Below are 23863 nucleotides of genomic sequence, written 5' to 3'. Positions count from 1 at the left end.
GCACACATGCTGTAGATTTGGCCTACGTGCCTCTAGCGAGCATTTGCCCAGTACCTTTGTATATCCAGTAGCAACTGGTACTGCTCCAGCTGGGCTGCTGCATGTCTGGGATTCCTGGGTAGGTATTCTCAGTTTTCAAAGTCTGCCAGAGAATCTTTCCAGGAGGAAAATCTAAGGAAGTATTTCACCATCAGGTTGACAAAATTTCTTAAAATTTGAAGATGTTTCCTGGGCTTGTTATATTAGAGTAGTATGATTTGACAAGCTTAATGTTTTCACATGCTGTGCTTTGTTCTGTTTTTAAATTTTCTGCAGTGTACATAGAAGTGGAAAAAAGGATGGACTGTTCAAAGAAAACCTTTTGTTACGTGGATGTACCATTAGAAATACAGAAGAGGTTGCAGGAATAGTAATCTATGCAGGTAAAAGCTGTTTTTCTGTCTGAAAAGGTATACCACATTTTTATACCTTCCTTAAAATAATAACAAAAATCCATATGATATCATTTGATGTAATTGCTTCTGCAGGGCATGAGACCAAAGCTTTGTTAAATAATAATGGACCCCGTTACAAACGCAGTAAGCTTGAAAGACAGATGAATGCCGATGTCCTTTGGTGTGTCCTCATACTTCTAGTCATGTGTCTATTTTCTGCCATCGGTAAGTGCTCTTTAAAAGTAGAAACTTAAGTATCAGACTCTCTTGGGATACATGCGCTTAGCTTTATCAAAAACATAGTATCTGCCAAAACATAAAATCCATAAAGCTTTCTCCATGCTGTCTAATTTTTTGTTCTGTTTTCTTCTTTGAAATCAAGATGTCCTGATAAGCTCGTCTAAATAGCTTCTTAGCATCAATCAAATATATGCTATTAGTACCAGAGATCTGAAGGCTTAGATTCTACTACCCTTGATAGCATCCAAAAAATGTTAAGTCCAAAAGAAGCCACTTTATATGTAGTCCCCTCAAAATTATAGGTGGTAGAGTGTAACATGCCATTAATCAGTCAACAAAGTAATTTATGAGCAGAGAATAAACATAATTAGCACAGTGCTATTCCCCAGTACTGTTGATTAAATCAAGTGCACAGTGTACAACATTGCCACACTGTCCCTAAGGCTGCAGCTTTAACATAGAAGAAATAAATAAAAGTCTAAGTCTGCATAAATCCAGGTAGAAGACTCTCTAGACTTCATGGAGTGTTTAAGGAAATGCTGAGGTTCAGGATAATACTCTTCAGGCCATTTTTCTATTCCCTTATGAGAAAGAATTGAGTTTTACGTTTGGCATCCAAAATGATTCTTTGTATATGGCACATGAATTCTATATCCTTCATGTTTGTGCGTTCTGTAATGTTTGTGTGTGAGTCACACGGCATAAACACCAGAATGTTTCCTAACAACCATGATGTAGTTTAATAACAATCTTATGCCATGTTAATAAGTCTCTGTGTGCCTTTTTCCAGGTATTGTTAAGTGCTGCCTAAAGATGAGTTTTTCCAGCTGTGAATCAGCCAGCATATTTGTTTCCACTGAGTTCATGACACTCTTTTGTAGTGCCTCGGTGTTGGGGAGCCCAGTCCTCAGGGCTGAAGTGCCATGGTAGGCTTAATTGCAGGGAGTCGCTGCCTGCAGCTGTCCCCTCTGCCACCACATCCGCGGTGGTGCCCCCCGAGCAGCGGCAGCGGGCTGTGCAGCTGCAGTGGCTTCAGTGCAGCTGCAACTCCCGAGATGCATGAATGCGAGCAGGAGGAGGTGGCACACAGTGGGTGACACACACGCCTTCCCTTCTGTCACTTCTGCTACAAGGACAGAAGCCACCAGCAGAGGGCCAGAGCAAACTGCTGGAGGTGGTAGCAACCAAAAACAGCTGGAAAGACATTTGTTTGAGCCCTTGGAAACCAAAGGTGCCTGGTGCTTCAACACCTGTAAAGCTGAGCTCTGTATGAGCCAGCAATTTTTGTACCTTCTGTTGAGCAAGTATAAGTAGTGGAGGTACGACACTTAACCCATTCTTTTTAAAATCTGAGTCAGGATATTTATAAAACAAGTCTTGATGTAGGTCATTCTCAGTGTTGGGCTTCCAATTTTTGCTCTCGAGAATAAAAATACAGACGTCGATAAAGACATCAGTATGGTGATATGCTCATATTGGTAATACAGAGACAAAATAATTTGCTCACTTTATTTTTATTTTTCAAGAGTTTGGCACAGGTTTTATGTATGAAGTTGTAAAGGACCTTGTCAGATGTAGCTTACAAAAGTTTACTTTTAAAGTAGGCCTGTGTCCTTTTTTTCTGATTTCTGACATCTAGGGAAGGCAGTTTGAATACTTCTTATTGTGAGGGAATTCTTCCTTTTTTTTAACCTTAAAAACATCAGGCATACCATTTTAGGTCTTTTAGAAGAGCAAATCCTAGCGCTCTACTTAAAAAGGCAACTTTCTGTCTCTTTAACAGGAATGTCATTTTCCCAAAATAACAATAATAACCTTTATCTTTATTTAGTTATTGGCACAATCAGTTAAAAAAAGGGTTTGAGCAAGGCTTGGAATTTCTTCTGTTCTTAGTTCCTCAGCTTCCACGCTCTTGACTGCTGATTCTGTTATTTCATTAGTTCTGTAGACATGGTGGGTGAGATTCACACAGTAACATTAAAGTCTTTTCTGACTTTATGCAGCTGAAGCTACTTTAGTGATAGCTGGCTAGTGATACACCTACTGTAGTCAATGGAGTTCTTTCATTTTAACAGATCAAATATCACTGAAATGAATCACTTTTTTAAGAAGCTTGGTTTTCTCTGCTGATTACAGAAAGAGCATAAACGACTAATTTAGACTAACCAGCTCACTTTATTTGGATAATGTTATGTGTAATGATTCTTGCATGCTGTCCTTAAGGCCAGACAAACCCCTTTCTCAAACTCCAAATCCCAAGGCAGAAAAAGACATGGTTTTGGGGCCTTTTTCAAAAGCCATGCAGACTATTTAGGAAAAAATATCACTTTTCCTTGTAACTCAAATCGAAGAACAAATTCATACCATAAGCATTTTCCCTTGGAGGTAATTTGCATTTTTCTCTCTTTCAACTCTTCTACAGGTCATGGCCTATGGGTATGGCAATATGGTGAGAAGAGGAAACCAATTTTTGATGTTCCAGGGCCTGATGGCAAATATTTGTCTCCTGTTTTAGCTTCAGTATATTTATTTCTGACAGTGATCATAGTTTTCCAGGTAACCAAGTTGTACATGCTGTCACCTCTGTTCATAGTTTTCTGTAATAAAGCTATAAATGTGCAGTATGTGTAGTACCCCTTCTACCACTTAGACATGTAAGAAGCTAATCAAGAACTTTTTAAAAAGAAGTACATTTAGTCACTTTAAAATTAAATTTTAGCTATAGGGAATGTGATAATATATAACCAGAAAGCTAAATTAAATGAAAGAAGTGGTCTATGCAGTGGTAAAAAGATAACTTCTCTGAAAAGTAAACAAACTGATGCACACAGGAGGCTGTCAGAGCTCCCTTGGCACTGGAGAAGAAAATAATCTCAGAACCTTTCGCAAAAGACTCAGGTATTTTATTTTAAACAAGTAGGAAGAGATAGGATGCAATGGGCCCTGCTGGGAGAAAACAAGCTTTATGCTTCACATCTACTCACTGTGGAACAACACCTCAAAGACTCTGGGTGCCACTTCAGGTACAATGTCCTGGTATGAACATAAGTTGTATACTTTTTAAACTGCTTTCCAAAGATATGGCTCTTAACAACTCCATATCTCAGCTAGATAACAAATGCTGATAAAAGTTTTTTGGTCGTGGAGAGATTGAATGGTGAAGGTGGTGGTAAGTTAAGAGAAGTAACAGAGACTCATGTCACTTGTCACCATCACTGTAAGCGTTCAAAAAACGCGTAGATGTGGCACTTCAGGATATGGTTTAGTGGGCTTGGTGGTGTTGGGTTGATGGTTGGACTTGATGATCTTAGAGGTCTTTTCCAACCTTAATGATTCTGTGATTCTGTGATTCTGTATGGGACATTAGAAAGTATGCCCAGTGGGACACTAGAGGAGGTTTTATTACTGGAGGCAGCAACTACTTTATAAAAAGGAATGCAAAAGGATGAGTTAAATTACTTTTTATTCTGAGGTATTGGGTTCTGATATTGGGTAAAAAAATTCACCACAGAATTCTTTAAACACCAACCTTTAATTGTAGTTTCTGTTTAAATGACACACTTACATATGTGGATAATTTATCCCTCATGCCTAATTCAGTAAGCTAAATAATTTATGCAGTCAGGAATTTCTGTCCTGAAAAACATCTGCAGGGGAGAATTCAGGTATAAATTAGGTATTTCATGGAGTTTTGACAATTCTCAAGAAACAGTTGAAAATCTTTTCTGGAGAAACAACTTCTCACATCTCTTTCTTCAGCAATTATAAAATGTGTTCTTCATTCAAATAATCTGCAGTGCAAAAGCCAAAGCCAAAAAGATTATTCCTGTGGAGAGGTTTACACTTCTCATTTTGTTTCTCCTATTCCTGCAAAGTGAATTTGTAAACAGTTTATTATTTATGGAGAATAAATTTATCCCATTCTTTCCCATTTACAGGATTCTGACTGTACTGTCTGTTTGAGTTTTGGGGTTTTTTTCTTTTTCTTTCCCAGCTAGTTTCAATCTCACCTTAATAGCCAAAAAAAAAAGGTTTGCTTCTGTCCAAGTTTTGATAATCACCCTTCTAGACATAATAATGCATTTCAGCTCTGCAATTCACCATAGGTTTTCTTAATCTGACACAGTAAATAAATTATTTTCAAATGTGCTAATAACTTTACAGTACATGTTTAAAGTACATAGCCACTTTACGTTCTGGTCTAGTAACAAATTAACTAGGTTTTACTAATTCAGTGTATCCTTGCTTCTGGTTTCTCCTAATTCTCTTTCTTTTTGTGTATTCTAGGTTATGATTCCAATTTCTCTGTATGTATCCATTGAAATAGTTAAAATCTGTCAAGTATACTTTATTCATCAAGATAAAGATTTATATGATGAAGAAACAGACTCTCAGCTGCAGTGCCGAGCTTTAAATATCACAGAAGACTTGGGTCAGGTGCAGTTTATCTTTTCAGACAAGACTGGGACACTTACTGAAAACAAGATGGTTTTCCGAAGATGCACTGTTTCTGGAATAGAGTATTCCCATGATGATAACGGTGAGCTCATGATCTTGTCTTCTATCTAACAGTTGTACTTTGGGCAATCTGAAGGAGATAGACAAGTTACTGTAATCTTAAATCAAAAAGGAAAACTAAAGAAATTGCATGTATCCACTCAGCGAACTCCATAATAGCTATTTTCAGATCAGTATAATTTGATGTCTGTGTTCAGCTGGCAATGACAGTCTTATCAAAAGGTTCTGTAACATCTGCACTGTGTTGTCAAAACAGTTAAAGCGTCTGCCTTTCACTCCTGATCCAGTAAAGCACTTGAGCACATGGCTAATTTAAGCAATTTGAATAGTACCACTGGTAGCGCAATTGTTTGGTATGTTTGAAGTATACTGTGTAAAATACCAGTTTTACACAGACAGCCAGATTAGTGTCTCATTGAATACATGGAATGAGATTATCCTTTTGTGATGAGAAAGAAATCTAAACAAAGCTGCTGGTTTTCATATTAACAAGAAACATAATCTGATCTAAGAGCATATTTTGTGTTAACCTTTGTTAGATTCTTTTCAGTGCTCCTGTGTGACGGGTGTCTGCATTAAGGTATCTATCGTCACTGCTGTATCAATACCGCAGTTGAGAGAATGTCCCCAGGTATCAGGTTCTTGAAACACTAAAAAGTCACTCCTTGTCACAAGGGAATGTGAGGGTTATCATCCCTGTGTCATCTCATCACCTTTTTAAAATTATGAAGTAATTTCCTGTTTTGTCATTTGTTTGTAATTTGTGTTATTTTCCTCAAACATTTTGTTGTTATCATTCTTGGCATAACAGATCTTAACTCTTCAGATCATACTCTGTATGCAGGAAAATATTGATAGCTACAGTATTGTATTCCTATTTGCAAAAAATAAGTTTCTTAAGCTACGTAACATATAAAGATCACTGATTAGAGAGTTTCCTTGAAGACTTACAGCAGTTCGGCTTAGAAATAAGATACAGAATAAGAGAAATAATCAAAATACACAGGAAAATCTAAAACATGCTTTAGAGAGTTCATAAGATTCCAAATTGGAAAAGGATATTTTGAAGCTTTGGATTATGCAAGGTTTGTTCTTTTTTCTCCTACTTTAAAGTAGTACTGAGACCTTCCATTTAAGGCACGCTTTTTCAAGAAACTAGGTGTTTGGGTAGTGTTACTACCCCAGTGTTACAGAAAGAAGAACTTAAACAGGGAGAAGCTGTGACTTCCTACCTCTGTACTATAGGTAAGAAAGAGAGAAGAATTAGAATGAAGAATATGTTTCTGGACTCCTAATTCTGCTTGTGAGACTCTGATTATTCATTCTTTTTTTCTTCTTCCTTGCCATTGGTCGTTTGCTTGATTATACTGATTTCAGAGTGTACTCTATTCTCTGCAGGAATGATGCTGGTACTGCCAACTAAAACAGGGCAGAAAGGGTATTTTTATGAGCGTGGTATAATCAGCTAATATGTAGGCTGAACTCAGGCTCCTGAATTTGAGTACAAAGTTTCAGATTTTTTTTCTCTAAATGTAGTGTATTTAACAGAAATCTAAGTTTGTGCATGCTTCCCTCTTATGATTTCAGATTACCATATAAAAGTTAATGAAAGCAGAGTGAATTTCACTACAAACAGAAGTATCAAATAAATACTTTTATCAGTAAACTGATCCTTTTTTTGGTCATTCTTTTCACATATCGCTGTGCTTGGGCTTTCTTGTAACTCCAGTCAGTATAAAATTTCTGACAAATACAATTTTTAAATTGACACCTAACTTATACACAATATTTTATACACAGTATTTTATTCTTTTTTTTTTCTCCTCTACAGAAAATAGGTCTTTCTGTCATTTTGTATGTAAATGGTGATAATTTCTATCAATTCTGTTACCTATAATCAGGATTAATAATACAATAGAAACTATTCTTCATTCAAGTCTTTTGTTAGCTCTATTCTCTAGTCTGTTTTTCTAACCGTCTCTTATCTTTTCTCATGCTGAAACCTTCTTGTTTAGATATAGTAAAATGTCTATTGCAGCTCTTTCTGGTTTTAGGGAGTGCATCAAGAACATTTAATTACTGTGTGCTTACTTGCAAATGATTTGTCAGCCACTTTTCTATGTCTATACCAGAATATCCAAATTCCTCTCAGAGGTTTTGGGACATATGTTATAACTGATGCCATCCTTCTCTGCACTTCAGGTTTTGCTGAAGATTTCATGAATTAGAAAATTCTAAAATCTTTCACTTGACAAATGATCTGAGGCTGCCATATACTCAAGAAAACCAAGTAAAATGCATCTGCTTTTTCTTATCTCTTTCAAAAATGATCTGTGTCTTTCTTCACTTATCTAGGTAATTTTTGAGGCATACTGGTTTGTTACTTGGAATAAAATTGAGTAGTGCTTTAGATGAAGAAATTATTTTAACATTGTTGTACACAGGTCAAGATTGAAAAGCTGAAGATAGCAGGTCATTTTCTACTGTAAAAGCAGATAGCTCAGGGTAGAAACACCGTTGTTCTGAGCTCTTTGGCCTAAGTTTGTCATTCTGCTGTCATTTGTGGCTGGGTAGCTGTGCCTGTTATTCCAGTTGCTTGACCCTTCTCATGATAAGATCCTGTTTTCAGCTATGGATAGTTTTACAAAACTTTAACTATTTGGTTCAAGTTTTCCATGCCAGATGTTTGCCTCAGGCATGAATTCTGGGGGAGAAATTCCAATCAGAACAGCTCTGTTCAGCCATATCCACGATCAAGGCTAAGATGTAACACACTTTTTCCCCATACTAAGAAGTTCTGGCAAGTTTTCCGCTAAAGTCATCTAGTGGCCCTATATTCTGGGATTCAGCCATGCATGCACACAGAGGGGGAAAGTCATGCCTACAGTGCTAGATTGAGGCTGAATTTCCCACTTTGGAACTTTAATTTTCTGTTGAAGTATTTTTTCTGCATAATCAAGGACTGCTGCATATCTGTTAATTACTCGATCAACAGATTGTGCATAGCTTCTATGAATTTTTTTTATTATGAGCTTTTCTCCCTAAGTTTTTTTTGCAGTTATCCCGTTCTTTTCTGTTCTACAGGGGTGGTTATACTACATTTGTCATCATCGCATCAGAGTTCCTTCCACTAGTGCATTAAGCAACGTATGTCACTTTCCTGATGTGTAGCTTGGTCTTTCCCCTTCTTTCTCTCCCTATGCATGCAGTGCACAATTTATTTAGGTGTGAGGGCTACGTAAAAGGCATACACTACACTGTGTTAGATTTGGCATATTTGAAACGGCATGTCTTTTTCTTGAGTGGTGGGAGTGTCCTTACTTTCTTTGGAAATTTGTTCCACAAACCCATGTAAGTTCCCCATGTGAAAGGTGAGCTTTATGATCATGAGAGAGAGTTCTGTTTTGCATCAGACGTGGACATCTTAATCATGGATTTCATTACAGAAGCTTATGTGGACCTTATGCAGAGTTGAAGCAATTAAATGCTTCTAAAATAAAAACTGAAACCCTGAACAAGACTTAATACTGTTTTTAAGGTAGTACAGGGAATAAGGGGCAATTTTCATGAATTTGCTCCAGAATTCTCTATTAGCTCTAAGTTTCTTATGAGGCTGATGGCGCTATGCCCAGGAGGATTGCATTGTTTTAGTCGAGACAAGAGGTGACAAAAACATGAATAATAGAGCCAATAAATTGCACCAGTATGGGACAGAATCTCTTGGCCAACTGGAGGTAGTACAAAGTATTATTCATGGGTACTGCTATGTGAAAGCTTAGCACCAAAGAGGAATCCAGGAACGCTTGTGAAGGCTGAGGGAGAGTGTGAGTATACTCAGCAACAGTTCCATGATGCAAGCTTCATCATTGTTGAGGTCACCTATAATATGTTGGTGGTGGATTATGCACTGATCGGGATCAAACTATGGGAATTCACACTGACCATTTGGACCCTGCGGAGACTATGTTGATAGGAATCTAACTTTAGATGTATGGAAGATAGTAATCTAGTGACTTTACAGTTACTGGAGAAAATTAAGCATTTGTGGGATGTAATTCATCAGACCTGTTTTTGGACATCTACCTTTGTTGTCTAATACGTGCCTATTTCTCTGTGGTTTAGAATTCTAAATACAGGTGAAGAGAATTCCCACCTTACGTCTGTGGGACCTGCATTCTTAAATCTGTTCTGTTGTCTCCTTCAAAGGTTCTTCTTGATTCGCGGATTGTTAATTCAGGAGCAGGGTATGTCAGGGACCACTCCAAGTGGAAGAATGATTGTCCCATTCATAAATGTCATGGACTTTTATGGAATACCCATTGTCACTATACTCTGGTTAAATCCTAGAATCATTCTTCCAGTCAGTACCTCCTCCTAGCACAAAGAATGTTAACACCAAGAAAAAAAAAAAAGGAATTGTTGCCCTATATGTAAAATTATGTTGCCATACCATAGCTCTTCTCTTCAGGCTAGTAGCCAGCTTCTAACAATTCTTGGAACTGGCCATGCTCCAAATCTGTGTGCTAATCCCAGAGACAGTAGGTGCCCAAAAGCTGACTGTGCTTCTGAAAGTCGTTATATGATTTAGCTACAAACAGATGCTCTTGGCCTGACATTTGTCCTAGCTGTTTTCCAAATGCTGAATTAATCGCACTCTTGCCTATGGGGTGTGATCTCTGTTTTTTTCTAGTTTTAGCCACCCATTGTGTGGAACTATTGACAAAACAGGAGTTGAATCTCCATGAAAGCAACCACACAAATCTGAAAAATCTGAATTTTTCATTCTTTGCATTCCTCCCCCTTCCTTCCAATGACTGTGAAAATAACTCTAGGCAACATAAGAGTAAGAGATGTTTATGGGGGTGAAGGCAGATGATGAAAACCTCAGTGATTTTCTCTTGCCTAGCAAAATTTCTTAATCACTAAATCTGAGAAAGGAGGAGTTTCTTTCTGCTCTCTATTTTTTTATTGCTGAAGATGGGCCAGCAACTACTTTTCATAGGAAAGTGCATTATATTAAAAAAATCTTTCTTAGTTTGGGGGGCAGTTTTGTAGTGGAACTTTCTAACTCTTTTTGTATGTAGTCAAGAGAACATAGACTTCACATTCCAGACACATTGGAGAGTTGGCTTTACTAAAAAAAAAAAAAGCATAAAAGTTAATAAAACCTTTTCCATACGTGCAGCTGTTGCTTGCAAAGGGACTTCTCATCTGCTGCCTTTACAATTTGACAGTCTTCAGAAATCAAGATAGTCAATTTAGGCCATTCCCAGAAATATCAAAACTTTTAGCAGAACTTCAGGCACTCTGTGTAGCTTTTTTGTAGTTTCTCTTTACATTTGTTATTGCTTTTTGAAAAGTTTTCATTGGTAACTGAGGAGAGAACCACTGCCAGCAGATGTAGTACTCAGTACATTGGGAATGCCCCATTTTAAATCCTACAGAAGACAGAATAGCATATTTAGAGACAGGTAATACTTTTTTCTAAGCATATGCCTACACTCACAATTGCTCTGGAAAACTCCAGAAAAGTAGCAATAATCTCTGTTTGTAAGTGGGGTAAAGAGTTCTTAATGAGGGACTTAAGGTTATTCATTGTAAGCTCCTGGGGATGCCAAAAGGGGAGAGGAAGGAGAATCTTGGTGTTCTCTAATCTCAAGATGTGTCCTTGTGGGCAAGTTCTTGCAAAATAAATTAAGTTAGATTATGTTAGCACACTAGTACAAATTTATAGCATGCTAGCTGCTCGACTGACTCTATGTAGACACTAGAGTGCACTTCCAAATGAAGTAAGCTTGCACTCATAAAATGATAAGGAAATATGGTGGTGTGGTTGTGTGAGTACTGCACATCTAGATTTACTTCATGGTAGTTCAGTAATAGCCTTATTCAGTGGCTTGGGGCGAAATGGAATTATCCCATGGTGAAGTCAGGGTCCACACACAGACAGCTGAATTATTCTGGTTTAGGGGGTCTGCATTTTTATTCTGCTTGAAGGGAAGTCCTTTAGACTAGTTTCCTGACCCCACTTCTCTAGTTAGTGGAACTTCTGGTTGAGTGGCAACAGTGTCCCCATCAGCCTGTGAAGTGGATGCGTCATCACAGAACATAGATATAGTGGAAGGTAAAACAAAAACAAGCAAAACCAAAAAATAATTAAATAAAGGGGTTTTTAAAATAAAAAAATAAAAGAATGACTCTTCAAATACTTAGCAGCTGCTACAGGAGTTTTATTTATAGCTGACTGTTGTCTTCCGAAAAATGGAAGAGTTCATGGAAGAAGTGTTAATTATTGTTTCTTCTTTGTGCCATAAATATAAAATGAATAGGAGGATAGTGAAATTTGACTTTCATGAATTGCACTGCTGTGTTTCTCTAAGTTGTTTGTGTCTTCCCCCTTAATAAAAAAATCTCTTATCGGACAAAAGATCAGGGCCATGAATTTTCAGTGCTGAAACTGAAAAGCATCCTGCAACAATGTCTTTCAGGTTATAATGTTCACAGGAAAAGGTTCTGAATTGGAGAGGACTGAATGGGTGGAGAGAACAACATGTTCCTGAAGAAGCACGCTTTGCACAGCTGAAGCATTATGAACCTTAGCCATAACATAACAGTTGAACTGGCTTTAATTGTTTCTTGAAACTTCTTAATTCTTGCTTCATAATATGTAAGACTGCACTTGAGAAAAAGTTGAAAGATGCTAAGGCCTGTTTTTCATTATGAAGCTTACGATGGTATAAAACTGAAATAACACTATTTGTATCGAAAGAATTACATTTGACTTGGTTAAATGAGATTCCAGTCTTGTATCTACTTTCCCTTTTTCTCTTCTTTCTCAGCAGCAGGAACAATTAAATGAGTTGTTACAATGAAAGCCTGTATTGAGAGCGAGAGATACCAAATACTACATAGACTAGAAATGACTGTGCTTTTGGTATAACACCAATAAATAACCTGAGTTCTGCATTAGGAAACAGCTTTTGCTATGTTGAAAAAACGAAATTTTTTTAGATGTAGTGTAAGAAGGAGCAATGAAGAATACAGAGATAAGGTGTGCAAGCATAACCATGTATTGTGCATGAAATGCATTCTCTGCTTAACCGTAGAGTTTTTTACATGGAATAAAATGATAATCAGTTCAGGTCTTTGCAGTCATGTATTTAAAGATGTATTTTCTGAGCAGAAGCTTAAATTAGGTGTGATTATTAAAGAAAGAAACCATGTGTCCTTTTTTAAAAAATTCTGCTAGGAAGGGAGTTGGACCAGCTGGGTAGAACCTTTTGCAAAGCTGAAAAGAGTACTTGTAGCCAGTCCTTTCCCTGTCAAGGAATATTACCTGTTACGAGAAGTACAGCATTCTGTCAGTCTACCATTCAAATACCCAGCATCTACAGTGAGGAAGATTATCCCTATGGCAAATACAAGCTTTTCTTATGCTTTTCCTGACAGAGGCTGAGTGTCCACATGTGGCGCCAACTCTCTTTGAGACTGTGTTTGCGGCTAGGAGCCTTAGTGAAGATGAGGCATAAAAATGTACTTCTTATGACTGATACAATTCCTAAACATTGGTGAAGTGCAGAAAACCTTACTGATGTGCCATCTTGGGCAATGGTTTTTCAGCCTGGGGTTTGCAGCATGTAACTAGGAGCCTGCAGAGAAGATAATTAAGGCAGACTTGCACTGTCAGGCTGGGCATTGCCCTCCACAGGCCTCATCGCAGGGTGTGTACTCCATCATACCTCCCCAGTGCAGGGAAGGACAGAAGTAAGTCCTTCAGTGTGCCACTCCATACTGGTACTTGAAGCATCCTCTTGAAGTGACACACTACGATGTCCACATGGCTGCTTCCTTCCTCGCATGCCTCATTTTCCTTTGGAAGGAAACTGGCATGCTGGTGGGGGGGAACAGTGACCAGCCTGGCTCACATCTTTGCTGAGGGCCTGGATCAGTGCTTATGACACACTGCAGATCACTTTGGGCCCTCAGCGCAGACTCCTTCTGATACAGACATATGTGAACCTCATGAGGTTCAACAAGGCCAAGCGCAGGGTCCTGCAGCTGGCTCAGGGCAACCCCCGGTATCAGTACCGGCTGGAGATGAAGGGATTGAGAGCAGCCCTGCCGAGAAGGACTTGGGGGTACTGGTGGATGAAAAACTCAACATGAGCCAGCAATGTGTACTCGCAGCCCAGAAAGCCAACCACATCCTGGGCTGCATCCAAAGCACTGTGGCCAGCAGGTCGAGGGAGGTGATTCTGCCCCTCTACTCAGCTCTGGTGAGACCCCATCTGGAGTCCTGCGTCCGGCTCTGGAGCCATCAGCACAGGAAAGACATGGACCTGTGGAGCGGGTCCAGAGAAGGGCCACCAAAATGATCAGAGGGATGGTACGCCTCTCCTGTGAGGACAGGCTGAGAGAGTTGGGGTTGCTCAGCCTGGAGAAGAGACTTATTGCAGCCCTTATTGCAGCCTTCCAGTGCTTAAAGGGGGCTTATAAGATAGGGACAGTCATCTTATCAGGGCCTGTTGCAATAGGACAATGGGTAACGGTTTTAAAATGACAGAGGGTAGGTTTAGGCTAGACATAAAGAAGAAATTTTTGACAACGAGGGTGGTGAAACACTGGCCCAGGTTGCCCAGAGAGGTGGTAGATGCCCCATCGCTGGCAACATTCAAGGTCAGGTTGGACAGGGCTCTGAGCAACCTGATCTAGTTGAAGATGTCCCTGCTCATTGCAGCCGAGGTGGACTAGATGACCTTTAAAGGTCCCTTCCAACCCAAAATATTCTCTGATGATGATTCTATGATGATGATGACCAGCTGAATTAAATTCACAGTATAGGGATCTGCCCTTCTACTGGGAAAATGCATAGGAGCTTACAGAGCAGAAGAAAGTGGGATTTAGTGAGCAAGAATGATGGGACAGGTTAGAACTGTTCTGTCCCAAAGCACATGCAACAAGTTGCAGGAACCAGCCTGTGCAGGTGAAGTGAACTTTATTTCCTTGCAACTCATTACCATGCAACAGAAGGGCCAAGGAGACCCATGATCTCCCTAATTCTTTGAGCTGTGTTCTGTCACATGATTCAAAGGACAAGGTTGGAGCTGAAAGGAGAAGGTAACGGTGCTGTGTACAGCTTGTGTTTGCAACTGTGTGGCTCGATGAGCGCTGAACGTGCGGTTGCTCAACCTCTTTCCCACAACATAACACGGAGGAGTATGAATCACCAAATAACGCTAATGAAGGAAACTCCTCAGTCACCCACAGTTAGCCTGCATTAGCCTCAGGGCCTGGGCTGCAGGGCTGTATTGGAGCTATGGGGCAGAAGTGATGTGCAGTGTGCCCTGCAGCCTCTTCTCCGTGTCTCCAAATACACTATGGCCCTTTCTACCTTCATGGCCTAAATTTTCTTCCAGCAGGAGCCAAAGTGCAGCACAGGATGCTGCAACTCCGGGCGTGCAGTTAGAGCAACGACCGGTTGTGTGTTCGTAGCCAGGACCGGAAGCTCACCCAGCTCCCAGCTTTCAGACAGAGCCTATACATGTTCCAAATGGAGTTGAAAAAACCCCTGATGTACAATACTGTACTGATAGAGGTATCACCATGTGCTGTGTGTGGTCTGATTTCAGCTCCTCTGACTGCTTTCTGACAGCTAAAACATGTTTGAAAATTGCAGCGGATGGCAAGGACGGGTTTTTCTTTGATTGTAAAGCTTGCTACATTAAAAGTGATCCCATGCCAAACTCACTATATGTAATGCATTATTTTTCTCACAAAGTATTTTGGAAGAAAAATGTTCATGGTTTGTTTTTGTTGTTGTTAAATACCTGAATAATTAACTTACATACTAGTGATTTATCATTTGGCATTAGGAAAACCTAATTTGTTACACCAGAGAAACAAAATAAAGCTGAGCCACAAGTATGTAACTTGTACTGTATATCTGGGTAGTGTGGATTATTTTGAGAGTATGATGAAAAGCCTTTCAATGAATACCTAATGAAGGAATAAATAGATACCTGTTAAAGTGGCATGTGCCTGCCTAATTAATAACTCAGATTATTAAATGTCCATGGTCTTTAGGAATGGGAAAATACGCTATACATCAGTCAGAGCTAAACAGAGCCTGTCATTAGAGTGGCTGGATTCCATGGCTGTTTCACGCCTCTTCTTTCTGTTTCCTTTTTAACTTCTGCATATTGCTGCCAGGACTGGTTTCTAACATTAATTATTGTAGTTGGATTCTTGACTGAGGCAGCATTTGCCTAAAATGTATCCTTTGGAAAAACTCTTTGGTTCTGTGTACACTAGGTATTGCCCACTGCAGCCAATTGTGGTAGAAACAAGTCTTGCAGCAGGTGAGGGCACCCTGATTTTGATACTGCATGCTGCATTGTCCTGCCTATCATGCTGTTCAGAAAGGAAGGAGCGGACTCCATGGTGGTTTTAGCACTAGGCTGGGAGTCAAGAGTCTAGGTACATGTCCCTACTCTGCAGCAGATGGCCCCGACCTTCAGCGAGGCTAGTACACCGTCTGTACCTCATCTCTCTATATGAAATAAGGGTAGCAGTGCTCTGTAGGTGTGTTGTTCTGAGGACAATTCAGATGCCACTTAGTTGATACTGGGTAGGTGTGACAGTTTTGCCGGAAAATACTTCCTGTGACATTTCCATATTCTGTTGGAAAGGACAAGAAAGTTTTCTGGATTGCTTCTTTCCTTCTCAGACTGCAAATGAAGACCATATTATTTGCTTGATTCAGGCTGAGCTGTGGAATAGTCTTCAGGAACGCAGTGAGTTATGACAGAGTCTAGCTGCCTTTCAGAGAGAGTGCGGTGATGAGGGAGGCAGTGTATTGCATTACATTTCTAATTACGTTATCTCCATTCTCAGTTAGATACTACCATTCAATTAAGACTAGACTTTTTTATCCCCTGATAGTGGATTCTTCTTCATTCATTCTTACCATGAAAGCACAATATAATATTAAAACCGGATCACTTGAACAAAGTCACTGTGTCCAACTCCCTCTTTCTCAGCCACATTTAACATATGCAACATTTCACCCTCTGTATTTCTGCTGATAGCCAAACGCTTAGCGATGTACCAAGAACCTGAGTCTGAGGAAGACGAGGCAGCCCCAAAAGGAGGAAATCTATCCCAGCGTGACAGTATCTGCAGCCATCAGAGCATCAAAGTAATCCACAGAAGCCAGAGCACCAAAACCCACCGGCGCACAGGTAGCAGAGCTGAAGCAAAAAGAGCAAGCATACTCTCGAAGCACACCGCATTCAGTAGCCCAATGGTAAGTCATGAGAACTAAATGCACAGTGTCCTGTATCTTTTAGTAGAGCAATGCCCTGAAAAGGGAAAGGTAAAGAACTCTGTAGCACGTTGTGTACCTCTTACAGACTTCATCTTGGCATTTTTTTCTCCTGTAGTCACAGTTGTTTGTACAAAATCAATCAAGTGTTGGCATAGATCTTATCTAAGTATCTTCTCTGTGGGAACAAGCTAAAGGTAAAGACAACCTTGATTTTGAAAAGGAAATGTATGCCTTCCTTTTATCTACAGAAGCTGAGAGTAGCATAAGGTTTGAGGTCAAGGATTCTAATTGCTCTCTGAAAGCCTCTTCTTTTCTCTTTTGTCAGAGGATTTTAAAACTAACAAGTGCTGGGCTGGACACTGTATTCCAATACTTGGACACTGATGACATACACTATAGCATAATTTTTAGTGCGATTCAAGATTATCAGTGGATTGCATGTGCTGTTTTTCTAAAGAAAGAAAAACCTTTACATTTCAAGATGTTGATGAATTTATGTTCTTACAACTTTGGTTAATTTATTTTATGCTGTTGTAACTTCATGGAAATTTTACATGAGATGAATGGTAGTAAGACAGCAGAGAAGCCAAGTCTTGTCTCTCTAGGGATTTTGCATTGTTGCACTGTGGACAAAAATTCACCCTCAAAACCGATTAAAAATATTGACACAGAAAGATGCTGTTTGCACTGGTGGAACTTCTTGATTTCAGTCAAGACTAAGCTTTTTTGGCACAATTCAAAGTTGCACTTTTTACACACGGGGTTCAGATTCATCAGCTGCTGAGTATCAGCAGATAAAATTCTACTGAAGTGCAAGCCTTAGGTTGGTTTATCTTTTAATCTTGCATATCACTGTGTTCTGCTATCTTAAGAAATACCAAGGTTTGCTCTATTAAGAAATAGATGAAATAAGTGGAAAGTGCCGGTGAAATAGAGTGGAAAATGCTCTGTGTTTCAGTGTAAAAAAACCACATGAATTGCTCTCAAATGTGTGGATGGTTGTTGTTCTCTAACAAACAATCCAAGATGGTTTCATTTTATTGTGCTGATGTAAGACAGAGCTTTGAATGTCATTACTGTCTAATTTTTCCACTCTTTTGGTCTGTGTAGTATACCACCCTTTAGTAATACATAATAAATGTATTGAATTAGACAGGAGGGAGGAATATTAGTATGTAGCTCTTCTCCTATCTACTACCCCCAAAGTAGATTAATATTGCCGCTATATTATCTGTAGTGAAAAAGTTGACAACACAGTTGCTGACATTTCCATTTCTATTGGAAGGCTCATTGTTAACTGTTTATTGTCTAGACAGGGCGTCTTACAGTCCACCTCCACTCTGTGGTGTAATGCCTCACTCTTTCGATTCTTTGATTGTTTGTTGCTGCTTTGGAAATTTGTAGAATCACAGCTATTCATCACTGCTGTTTATTGCTAGGAGAAGGACATCACACCTGACCCGAGCTTGTTAGAAAAGGTGAATGAATGTGCAAAGCATCTGGAGGTCATGAGGAGCCATGAACAACCATTATCCCATCTGAGTCCAGAACTATGTGACATTTTTGACTTCTTCATTGCTTTGACTATATGTAATACAGTTGTGGTTACTGCACCAAATCAGCCCCGACAGAAGGTGGGTTAAAGCAGCAGCGAAAAAGAGTTTAAGCTTCTTTTGCATTGATGCTAATTTATCTTGTAAATTGAGGAAATTAAAACCTCCTGTTCTAGCGAGAAACAACTAGAACTAGTTCTGAGACAACTCTTAGAACCTCTATGTGAACGGGCAGGTTTAGTTAAGCATTAGTTAAATGGAGTATGTCAGCTTACCTTCAAGGTAAGATATACTTTCATGTACAATTTCAAGATACTACTGAAACTTATCCATTTTCTTGTACTGTAACTTATTCACTTAATAAATGTAAGTATGTGTGTAAGTATGTGTGGAAACCCATTTGTAAATGTGCAAGACTTCCCAGAAGAGAATATAAGCTGTCTGTGAATATTTTGTACATATGGATCAAATTAAGAAAAGGCTGAGACATTTTTTAAAAGTTTAAAAAGAGAATATACTTGAAAAAATCACTAAAAACTTTCAAATTGTGCAAAAGATGCATCTTAAGGTCATTGTGAGAAATAATGATCATTACTGCTTAAATTGGCTTAAGCCAGTTCCATTGATGAATGAGAATTTCAAAATTGCACTCCCAAGATGATCTATAAGACAAAAATATAATGGAATGTAGTATTAAAGCTAGCCAGCAACTGGAATTTCCACTCTGGAGAAAATGTTGAGAGCTGTTTCTGTTCCAGATTGGAATAAAAACTGAACTAGTCTGCAAAATGACATGTTTTTGTGCCAGGGAAACATTGGGAGAAGGCTTAATTCTGCTGTTTCAGGAATGCTACACTGTTACACAATAATTTAATGTATATTACTATCAATATGCTATTACTATTAATAACATTGTATCTGTAAAAAAGATTTAAGTAAACAGAGATGAGTGGTAACACTGAAGTTAAATGCTTTGGTGCGGAAAGAGAAGACAGCAGAAATTGTTTTTTTTCAACATGTTCCTATTGAGAACGTTGTCAACATGAGTATATTCTAATAAAACTTTTCTGATACCATGCTTCTTAATAGAAAACTCTTTCAATAACTTTTTTTTTACTACTTTCACTGAATATGCACAAAGAATGCCAGTGTTTCCTACCAACAATATGTTTTAGTATGCAATGCTGGTGGTGGTGCAACATTGATAGTCTATCTATTAGCCATATCTGAGGAGGTGAAAGAACTAAAAATGTTTTTAATACAAACATACGTGCTTTTACACAGAGGCACAATTCTGAAATTCTGGTAAGACTTTTGCTGTTAAGTCAGTTTTGTCCATTTACTTTCCTTTCTCAAAATACAAATGTTATTACTTTTTGTTCTCAGAGTTATTCTCCTCTTTAGTTGGAGCTGCTTAGACTGAATACCAATGTAGGAATTCTTGTACAGCTTTGCTTTGTTTTTTGTTCATTGGTTTGTTTTTTACTTCTCAAGGTTAGAGATCGATTTGAACTAAAATCTCCAGTAAAAACCATAGAAGACTTCATACGAAGGTTCACTCCAAGTCGCTTGACCTCTGGATCTAACAGCAGCAGTTCATCTAGTCTAGCTACAAGCAAATCAATGCACAGATTTGGTTTAAGTGTGCTTTCATCTACATCTACGGATAGCACTTTATTAAAACTGGAAGAGAAGCTGGCATACTCTGCGCAGATGAATAACAATGGCTACAGCTCCCAGCAAGGCCGGACAGCTGTGGGGAGTGGACCTGAGGAAGGGGAACTCCGTTACGAAGCAGAGAGTCCAGATGAAGCTGCTCTCGTCTATGCAGCAAGGGCATATAACTGTTCTCTGGTTGGAAGGCTGTCTGACCAGGTATCAGTGGAGCTACCTCACCTGGGAACATTAAGCTTCGAAGTATTACATACATTGGGCTTTGATTCCGTCAGGAAGAGGATGTCAGTAGTGGTCAGACATCCTCTCACAGATGAAATATATGTTTACACTAAAGGAGCAGATTCAGTTATTATGGATCTTCTTCTACCCTGCTCTTCAGGTACACCTCTTACTTACCTTTGTGGGAGTAGGGGTGGGAGGGAGGCAGTTCTGCTTAACTGCTGAAGAACTCATTGTACCTTATTGCCTTCTCTAGCAAGCAGACCTGCCTGCTTTTGTCATTAATATAGGGAATTGTAGAAGGGGAGCCATCTCTCTTCCTGTATAATACTTTGTTGTTATAGCAAATTTTCTGTAACAAATTACTGGTTCCTTACCTTACAAGTATGAGTTAAATTAATTTCTGTACAAGATCTACTAGCAAACTTTATTTTGAAGGAATTACTTGAAACTCTGCCAAAGCAATTCACATTTTTTCAGGAAAACCTGTCTGGCAGTGCTTGGCTATTTGAGTATTTTATATGAAACCCAAGCACTTCCTGTTGCAGCTCTCCTCTCTGTTTCATTTGTGAATCTTTATGTCCTTTTGCTGCAATGTGTTTGCATAAATCAACACATTTATGCTGGTTTGATGCTAAAGGGTGCTGTGAATCAATCAGCCATCAAAACAGAAAGGTTGTGGCAAAAGGAGAGACGCTGTTCAGATGAGAAATCTTGGCTTCAAATATGTAGTTGACTAGCAGGGAATAGGCATGTAGCTGTGAACATGGAGTACTTCCCTAAAGCATAGAGAACTTCTCTAGCACCCAGATGTCACATGAAACAGGGACAACTTTAAATAGCTGCTAATTGTAATCAGTTGGATTCAAGAAGAACCCTATAAGCTTTCAGAAGTTAGAGGAGACACATGAGTTTCAGTCTGTGTGAATCAGTTTGCATCTAATTTACTGTATTTTCAACACTGAATTTAATCCAGTGTTTAAAGGTTACCCCAGTATGAATGGACAGAGCCTGAAAGTGCTAGAGGTACTTCCCATGTTTCACTAATGCATTGACTTTGTGGTTACTTTGACATTAGTTGGAGTAAACAATTGTGAAAGGCTTATACTGTGTAATTTTAGTTTAATGAAATACAGAAAAATGTTGGCATTAGTTTTCTGTTTACAGCCATATAAATCAAAGCTGAGCCAAAAAAATTAAGAACAACTTGTCTTTAACTAACAACAAAGTATTCATGAATAATTTTCTAGTAAAGATCTGATATCACAGAAGGTACATAGAGCATCTGTGGAAACTTGTTTCCCTCCAGAGTACTAACAGAGAATTTGTAGTGCTGAGAATTTCTAATAACATACCTAGAAAATAATGTTTGGAAATGAGTTCTCAGAATGGGAACTGAGCATTAAAAAGAAAATAAAAGATTATTTTATGCCAAGTCTCAAATATTTTGTCACCATATAACAGACCGTGTTTGCAATTGCTGTGTCTGTTCACAGTAGACTCAATGGATCCAGGAATTTTCAGGCAAATTTCAGGCAGACCTAGGACCCACCTGGGTAAAATCAACAACGCCAGTTAGAAAACAAATAACAACATTACCAAAGGTGGTGTGTATCAGAGAAGGGGGAGTGAAATTCCTGAAGATCAGCACTGGCAGTGAGCAGATTCTGTAGCTGGGCAAATATAGCCATTCTACCATCCTTACAGGCAAGCAAATAGAATGTGGCTTTAGAATTGTGCCTTTTTTTTTCTTAATTTTTTTACCCCAAATTGAACTGTGAGCTTTAGTATATTTTGCTTTTGCAAGCAATATAAAGTGCAGCCACTAGAACCTCATAAGCAGTTTCCCTTGTTCTCTAGCCCTCTAAGACACTGCTGGCTTCAGTAATTCTGTACATTTCAGCGGATCTGTCTGAAAAATGTTTGACACTTCTCTTGAGCAGCTTCACTCCTGGAACTGAATTCGCAGTCTCTGCCTGCAGTATCCTAATGTCAGTGGATATGTGGTCAATTCCTGAGAGAACGCCATCTTGTTCCTGTCACAGGGAGGTGTTCTCCACGTAGAGGGAGCCTCAGACGATTTATGCTGTGGGTATTACCTATATTGCAGGATAAGTTGATGATTTCATCCTGTTTTCTGGTAATGGTGGAACGTGTGAGAGGAGATGTAATGCTACAAGAATTCAAGCATTTATCATTTCAACGAATTGACCAATAAGTGAATCAACATGACAGCTAATCCCAGTGCTCACTCTTTGCTATTTTAGTGCCTCAGGGACGTGAAAATTGTACACCAGTCAGGCGTGCATCTTGAGACTTTGTGGTACTTGTGCTCTTAGACTGAAAGACCAAAGCAACACTGTGTCCCTAATCTCCCAGCTCTAACATCACGTTGCATGACTGGATCCTGTCAAACACAAAGGTCCTGTTTGTTTGGGAGGAAGAGCATTTTAAAATACGACATGAGGAACAGCTAGAAGCAAATGTATTATGTTGTAGCTTCAGTTGTTTCTTACAGCAAATCAGAAATCACCATAAGCTTCAAAACTTAAAAAGTTTTTAAATTGACTCCATTTGTTCTGCCTGTATATCTAGTTGAGACTGTGAAACGTGACATTTTCTGATAGCATACAGATATTTCCAAAAGCCTTGAAATGATTCCCAAGAGTGTATTGTTTTTACTTTATCACAAGAGTCACCATGTTCATAAATAAGAAGGTTAGTGTTTGAGTCAATAGCCAACTCGCACAGGAACTGTGAACATAAGTCATTGAGGAAACAAAGACTGGGCTGGCTTTCTGCAGCTTGCGATTATGGAAGGAAATGAAGCAAGCAGAATGCCACTAGCGCTCTCTCATTCTTCTGGAGAAGACTTACTTGCTGGTTTTCACTTCCATAGTGCATGTGGTCACACTGCTAAGTACAGACACTGCATCCCAGCTAAAAAGAATCTCCACAACTCCAAGAGATTTTTGTCTGCAAGAGATTCCTTCCCCCCTTTTAACTTCTGAGCACAAGATGAATCTCAAGGCAAGACTGATGAGGCACGTGCAGAGGTTAGAAGGGATTTAGCTCTCACTGATATGCTGGTGGAGGAGGGAGATGCAGTATTCCACGCTGGAATTGCGAATTTGCATGGAAACTAATGGGCACATCTCTACTTGTAGAGGATTACACTGAAGTTATTATAAGCATTTGACATTGTGATCACAGCATTAGTGCCCATGGTACTCAGACAGACCTGAAAGAGTTAACAACACTTAAAGTTACAGGAACAACTTTTGGTGTTATTCAATTTTGCACCTTTTGAAATCAGTGAGTGACTGAAATAGCCACTCCCATAAGACAGTTTTGTGTGGGACATGCAAGAAATATGGCATTTATCTCTAGAATAGTAATGTATCACAATAAATTAGGAAGAGTGCTTGCCTACTTTATTCTTCTAAAGTTAAAAAAGCTGACTCACTAGTACAAGAAGCCTTACAAGAAGGTTTGCTGCAGTACTTCTCCTGGAAAAAAATGTCTTATATTACATAGCCAAGTCACATATGTCAAAAAGATTATCATGCACAAATAGGAAATAAGCTAAAAGAAGCTGTGTTAGATTGCCAGTTTAGCATATGCACATTTGCAGTTCATGTTGCAGCTGAATCTAGTTATGAGCTGATTTAACAGCTTCTGAAGGAACCTCGTGGCATGTGTGTCAGAGCCACAAGCTATAGTGTAAGAAGGGGCTTTCCAGTTGCAAATAATATTTGTAGGGATGTTCTTCTGGAATAATACATCTGTACTGACACTTTGAGAAAATCTATAGTGGTAGCATAGGTAGCATTAGTAGGCAGATGGACAGGCCCACCAGAATATCCCTACCAATATTCATGACCTTAATCAGAGAT

The 23863-nt window shown here is 39.0% G+C and overlaps 1 protein-coding gene across 1 annotated transcript in view; it reads left to right on the top strand.

The window, feature by feature from the left end:
• Window positions 1-315: 315 nt before the first annotated feature.
• The window catches only part of ATP10A (ATPase, class V, type 10A), a gene marked incomplete at its 5' end in the record, with an annotated part of 45160 nt that continues 21612 nt past the window's right edge, over window positions 316-23863 (top strand). The window contains 7 exons of the mRNA XM_010290137.1: window positions 316-422; window positions 528-659; window positions 3097-3230; window positions 4962-5214; window positions 16280-16497; window positions 17958-18152; window positions 19566-20127. Coding sequence (XP_010288439.1) covers window positions 316-422; window positions 528-659; window positions 3097-3230; window positions 4962-5214; window positions 16280-16497; window positions 17958-18152; window positions 19566-20127 — 1601 coding nt within the window. The remainder of the gene's footprint in view (window positions 423-527; window positions 660-3096; window positions 3231-4961; window positions 5215-16279; window positions 16498-17957; window positions 18153-19565; window positions 20128-23863) is intronic.

The sequence above is a fragment of the Phaethon lepturus genome, unplaced genomic scaffold (assembly GCF_000687285.1).
Source record: "Phaethon lepturus isolate BGI_N335 unplaced genomic scaffold, ASM68728v1 scaffold31106, whole genome shotgun sequence".
Classification (NCBI taxonomy): Eukaryota; Metazoa; Chordata; class Aves; order Phaethontiformes; family Phaethontidae; genus Phaethon; species Phaethon lepturus.
This window is presented reverse-complemented; position numbering and strand designations above follow the sequence as displayed.